This window comes from Zootoca vivipara, chromosome 13 (assembly GCF_965207765.1).
Source record: "Zootoca vivipara chromosome 13, rZooViv2.hap1.1, whole genome shotgun sequence".
NCBI classification, from domain to species: Eukaryota; Metazoa; Chordata; class Lepidosauria; order Squamata; family Lacertidae; genus Zootoca; species Zootoca vivipara.
The window spans coordinates 47,595,513-47,601,512 of NC_142596.1; the positions used below are offsets into that span (position 1 = coordinate 47,595,513).

General features: G+C 50.6%; 1 protein-coding gene across 4 annotated transcripts in view; it reads right to left on the reverse strand.

Annotated features, from left to right (window-relative positions):
• Positions 1-1,515, reverse strand: part of LLGL1 (LLGL scribble cell polarity complex component 1) — a 79,708-nt gene extending 78,193 nt beyond the window's left edge. For all 4 annotated transcript variants that reach the window (XM_035132325.3, XM_035132324.3, XM_035132322.3 and 1 more), the window contains exon 1: positions 1,079-1,515. In XM_035132325.3, the coding sequence (XP_034988216.3) occupies positions 1,079-1,282 (204 nt within the window). In that variant the 5' untranslated portion in view covers positions 1,283-1,515. The remainder of the gene's footprint in view (positions 1-1,078) is intronic.
• Between the last annotated feature and the right edge of the window lie 4,485 nt (positions 1,516-6,000).

Genomic DNA, 6,000 nt, shown 5'->3' on the forward strand with positions numbered 1-6,000 from the left:
CTAATCTTTGCCAGGGGTGAGCGTGGGAGGAAAGGAAACCTGTGCACACTAGCACACACAAAACAGTTGCAAGGTGCCATCCGGAGTCTTTGTTGGGTGTTCCCGAATTGCCCCAAAGGGGAGACCCCTCTGGAAATTCCTTCCACGCCAAGGAGAGCAAAATTTCCTCCACTTTCTCTCCACAAAAGTATCTCATCCATTCTTTCTTCTTTGAGCTGACCCTTCTTTTCACATAACACGCACCCAAAAAGACCCCCAAACACTGATATCCATCCTCTGGTCCCTACTTTTGGGGAAGTGTTTGCACTTCAAAGGGAGAAGCTCCATTGTCTTACTAGAGCACCTTATCCAGATGCAAATGAGATTATTTGGGGGGGGGGATAAGGGAGGTGCAGCTGTTTCCATTCAAACATTTCTCTCTCTCTCTCTTTCCTCTCCCAGCGAGGGATGGAGCAAACCCACGCCCCACTCTTAAGTTAGCTAGCAACCAGCCTACCCCAAACACTCCCTTTCAAAAAGCGGGGTAGCTAAACCGGGCACCCACTCCCCATTTTCAAAGGGCGGCTCGTTGGGCTGGCTGGCCCCTCACCCCAAAATTGCAACTTCCCCAGGGGAAATCTCTCTCCCCTCCCCGAAAAGTGGGTCACAAATACACAGCCCCTCTTCCAAAAGACGACCAAAACGGATGTGCACCCCCAAAGACTCTCATGGTTGTTGTTTTTTTTTGGGGGGGGTGATTTCCCAAACACCTAGCTGTGACCAACAGAACTGACCTCCACCAAAACAACAACAACATAAAAACACACCCCAGTTCTTCCCCTCGCTGCTTCCCCCCCCCAAGAGGCAGAGAGGACCCCCACACAGGGGAAAAAAAGAGAGATATTTGAGTCATTTGAGACCAGGGAGACCAGGACCACCACCCCATTTCAGTAGAGGGCCGAGACCGGTTGCAAAAGTTGCGGGGCGAGCAAGGCGGACCCCAGCCCCATTTCGGGAAAAGGAATGGGGGAGCCCTGGCCAGGTGGGTGGTGGATGGGTGGGGTGCGGTGGGGTGGGGGGTCTTGCGGCGGGTCTCTACCTTGTTGAAGGCGAAGAGGTCCTGCTTGATCTTCTCCCGCTGGGGGTCGTGGCCCTGGCGGCGGAAGCGAAACTTCATCATCTTGCCCGGCGGCGGCAGCGGCGTCGGGGCTCTTGGCCGAGGGGGGAACAATGCCGCGCGGGCGGCGCTTCCCCCATGCAGCACAGGCGGCGGCGGCGGCAGCGGCAGCGGCGCCCTCCGCATCCAGCAGGAGCGAGCGCGGCAGATGCGCCCAGGTTGCAACAGCAGCGCAGAGAGGGCTGGTCCGCCGGGGAGGGCGCGAGGGAGGGAGGCAGGCAGGGGAGGGGGCGCCCGAGCGACGCCCGCCGCAGCCAATCAGAGGAGACCCCGCGGGCAGCTCGGCTGGACAATGGGCTGGAGAGAAAGAGAGAGAGAGAGAGACCCAGAGGAAAGGAATCGAAGGAAGGCCGGGCGGCTGCTCGCCAGCTGCTCTGAACCCCTCCCGCGCCGCCTCTCTGCGCCTGCGCAACGCGACCAAAGCCTGCTGGGAAATGTAGTTTTTTTAAAAAAAATAGTTGGGAGGGTTTGTTTTGTGTGTGCATGGCTTGTTTGCAGATCAAGTTGCATATAAGCACGCCCCAACGTTTATCCAGTGAAAATAGGGACGTCCTATTCCATGATAATAAAAATAAAAACCTGTGTTTTTCTTCTATGTAACTCACCATGAAATAGTAGTGAATGCCACATTTTTAACCGGTGCTTTTCTTCTAGGGAAAAACGGTGCCGGTACTGGGTACCCGTGAGTACCCTCAGAGAGAAAAAGCACTGATAATAATAACAATATTTATATCCTTCTCATCTGACTGGGTGGCCCCAGCTGCTCTGGGCAGCTTCCAATATATATAAAAATATAATAAAGCATCAAACATTTAAAAACTTCCCTAAACAGGGCTGTCTTCAGATGTTTTCTGAAGGTTGTATAATTACTTATCTCCTTGGCTCAGTGGTCACATAACTCCATACCTTCCAACATTTCGGCAGTGAAAATAGGGACGTCTTATTCAACAACAATAATAATAATAGTTACTGGTAGGTAGCCGTGTTGGTCTGACGCAGTCAAAATAAAATAAAAAAATCCTTCCAGTAGCACCTTAGAGACCAACTAAGTTTGTCATAGGTATGAGCTTTCGTGTGCATGCACACTTCTTCGTATGCACACTTCTTCATGTGCATGCACACGAAAGCTCATACCTATGACAAACTTAGTTGGACTCTAAGGTCCTACTGGAAGGATTTTTTTATTTAATAAATAATAATAATAATAATAATAATAATAATAATAATAATAATGCATAACTCCAGAGCCTTCAACATTTCTCCAGTGAAAATAGGCGCGTGCTAAGGACAAGTGGGACATTCCAGGACCAAATCAGAAACTGGGATGGCTTCTGCAAATCTGGGACTGTCCCTGGAAAATAGGGACACTTGGAAGTTCTACTATTAATACTAAAACATCCACACCATTAATTCAAAGCACAATTATACCACTTGAAACAGCCATGGATTCCCCCAGAACTGTAGTTTGTTAAGGGTGCTGGGAATTGTAAATGAAACTGCTCCAGTGGCCAGGTTAGGCCTGAGGGCCGCCAGTTGCCCACCTCTTTGCAATGTCTCCTCTGCTGAAGGCTCACTTTTTATTCAGCAGCAATTATTATGGCATCTGCATGCTGAACCCGTAACATAAAATGTTCTCTAGGCAGCCTGCAATAACGTCCGTCTGAAAGAGCTCCCGCTGGAAGTTTGGGCATTCAGGATGTAGCAGCCAACCCGGCACTTTGGCAGTGAGCAATGGCTGAATCAGGTTCTTCGTGTCTGCTGCGTAATCCTGCATTGCTTTCATAAACAAGATTCGTCAGATAAGGCCAGCTGGGAGTCAAAGGAGCAGGTTCCAGATCTCTGGAGTGCGGGGTTGTTTTGCTACTGGGCAGGGCAGAGGAAGGGCTGTGGCTCAGCGTCAGAACACGTGCTTGCGTATACAGAAGGTTCTGGGTTCAAGTCCTGCCATCTCCAAGCCGGCCTGTGAGAGCCTCTGTCTAAAACCTTGCAGAGACGCAGTCGGTCGGTATATACCAAGGGTGGGGAGTCCAGATATGGCCCTAGGGTCCTCTCTACCTGGCCCCCGGAATGCTCTTCAAGCCAGCCTGTTCCCCTCCCCTCCTTGAGTGCTTTGGGCTGTCCACACACTATGCATTTAAAGCACTTATGTTCCCTCAAAGGATTCTGGGCACTGTAGTTTGTGAAAGGTTGCTGGGAACTGGAACTCTGCGAGGGATAAAACTGCAGCGCTCAGAATTATTTGGCGGAAAGGATGTGCTTTGGATGCATTTTAAAGGTTCGACGTGTGCACAGGAATGGAATGTGCCTTTGAAATCGAATGATTCCTCTTCCCTGGCTAGGTGTGGGCACCTGTAGGAATCCCTGGCTTTCATGTGGCTTGAATCTTGCCTAGTGTACAAAGATGAGCGTCACAACTCCAGCCCAGCCCCATTCCGCCTCTGGTGCACACAATATGGAGTCAATAGTCTGGCTCTGCATAGGGCAGGATGCCCCCACCACCGCCACAAAAAAAAGGACAGTAATTTTTGGCTTTAAGCAAATCCCACAGAATACAGTCTGAGTCAGACTGATTTCCAAGTAAACATGCAACATGCTTGCACAATCCTTTGGTCCTGAGTTTGGTTCAGGGGTTAAACAAGATTGGCACCTTGAAACAGGACACATCTTAGGGGAAATCCCACCACAGGGCCCCAAGAAATCCCGCTGAGTTAAATGGGTCTTATTTGCAAATAAGTGTGCAAATGGTTACAAGCCTTTTGCTTGGGGTAGGTTGGTCCTGTCTTATTTATTGCATCTATATTCCACCTTTTCCTCCAAGGAGCTTCAGGTGACATACATGGCTCTCTCTCTGCCTCATTTAATCCCCCCCAACAACCCTGTGAGGTAGGTTAGGCTGAGAGGCTGGCGCCCCGTGAGCTTCGTGGCCGAGTGGAGATTTGAACCCTGGTCTCCCAAGTCCGAGTCAGACACTTTCACCATTACACCACAGAAGACTGTCCTTTGTTTGATGGGCTGGGTCAGGCATCCCCAAACTGCGGCCCTCCAGATGTTTTGGCCTACAACTCCCATGATCCCTAGCTAAGAGGACCAGTGGTCGGGGAAGATGGGAATTGTAGTCCAAAACATCTGGAGGACCGAAGTTTGGGGATGCCAGGGCTGGGTGGTCCAAGACTGAAAGATGGGGCTTGAAGTTGCTCATCAACACAGACCGAGGAAGCACACAGCTTCACCGCTATGCTGAGCTATACAGTATCATTCGATTTCAGGTAGGCAAGCACAACAGCACTCAGACAGGTGCAGCCCCGCTACAGCATTGCAAAGCTGGAGACAGGGTATACATAACCTGTTGAACTTCTGCCTGCTACAGGCCACTGGGGTAGGAGAAGGAGCCTTACCAGGAAAAGAAAGCTCGACAGCTGTTTGTAGCACTTAGCTGATCTAGCTGGCAAGCCAGACCTCCTTGAAAGCAAGGCTTTGAATGTGTGTGCATTTAAAGGATCAGGGCCGCAGGTGGGGAACGGGTTCGGGCAGGGAGCCTCCTTGGATTAATTGCCGAAATGCCTTGGCACCAGCTGCCGTTTTGCAAAATCCGTAGGCGTTTTGTTTATTTACCACGTGGCCTGCCTCTGCAAACTCTGATCCCTGTTCCTGACGCCGATCGCAGGTTTGCTGCTTTGCCAAAACTTCTGCGACTGGTAGGGGAGAGCTTGTTGTTGTCTCCCTTTTTAGCTTTTCCAGGCTCCAAACCTCCTGAGCGATCAGAAATGGGCAAACTAGATGCAACAGGCACTGACATCTTTCCAACCAGCCAACAGCAACTTGGTTGCAGGAGAGCAGGATGTGGCCAAATTTATCTCCATGCTGTGCAAAAGATTCCCCCTGCTGATTTTCAGCAAATCAAGAGTATGCCGCCTTTCCTGCTTAGGTGACATCTACAGAAACTACAACAGCCTGGCGCTCAGTAATGCCACCTGAATGGCTCATGTGCCTTTAACTGGAGGTGAAGCTCCCCCACTTAGGGTTATCTTCACACCTGGAAAAGCTTCGCCTGTTTAATTCATGTGATTAAAAGCAGAACAGCTGAGCCCTTCGCTTCAAACACAAACCTACAGTTCCCAGGATTCTCTGGAGAGAAAAAGGAACGGCTACAAAACCAATTATTGGGAGAACGGGATACTGGTGCAACTTCTATCTCTTGCACTCTAGACACCTCCACCTGCTAAGCATCTACAGCCAGCCTGCTATTAAATGCACAGAAGCAGGGCTGGTTGGAAGAAGTTGGCAACCTTTCAGGGACAGAATGCATTTGTTCCCCATTCTCCATTTTCTGGTAAACACAAACTTCTGGGTTTGTTTGGTTTTTTTGCCTTTGGGAGATACTCATTTCTCTGTGCATATGCGAGTTGGTCTCAGAGCAAGCCTGTTTACTCAGAGACAGGTCGTCTTTGCTGAACCCAGTGAGATTTACTGCTAAGTTAAGTGTGCTTTGGCAAAGGCAGATCTCAAGGAGCGTGGCCGGTTTGGTCGCACTGGGCGCCACAACTATGATGTCCAATGGAATACAAGAGGCGCCCGGGGGTGGGGGTGGGTTACCAGATTTTGGCATTGCACAGGGCCCTGCTGGGATTTGAGGTGCCAAGCTCTGCCACTGGTTTTGGCCCTCAGCCTTCAGGGTCCGGCTCCCAGCTTTGACCCTCCTGTTCTACAAACAGGCAGCAGGAAAAGATGCTGTTCAGAGACGATAAGACAGAGCAGCAGCAAAGGGGGCATTTTTTCCAAGCCAGGGGCCGCATCCCCTTGCAGACAACCTTCCAGGGGCCACATGCCATTTGTGGGCAGGGCCA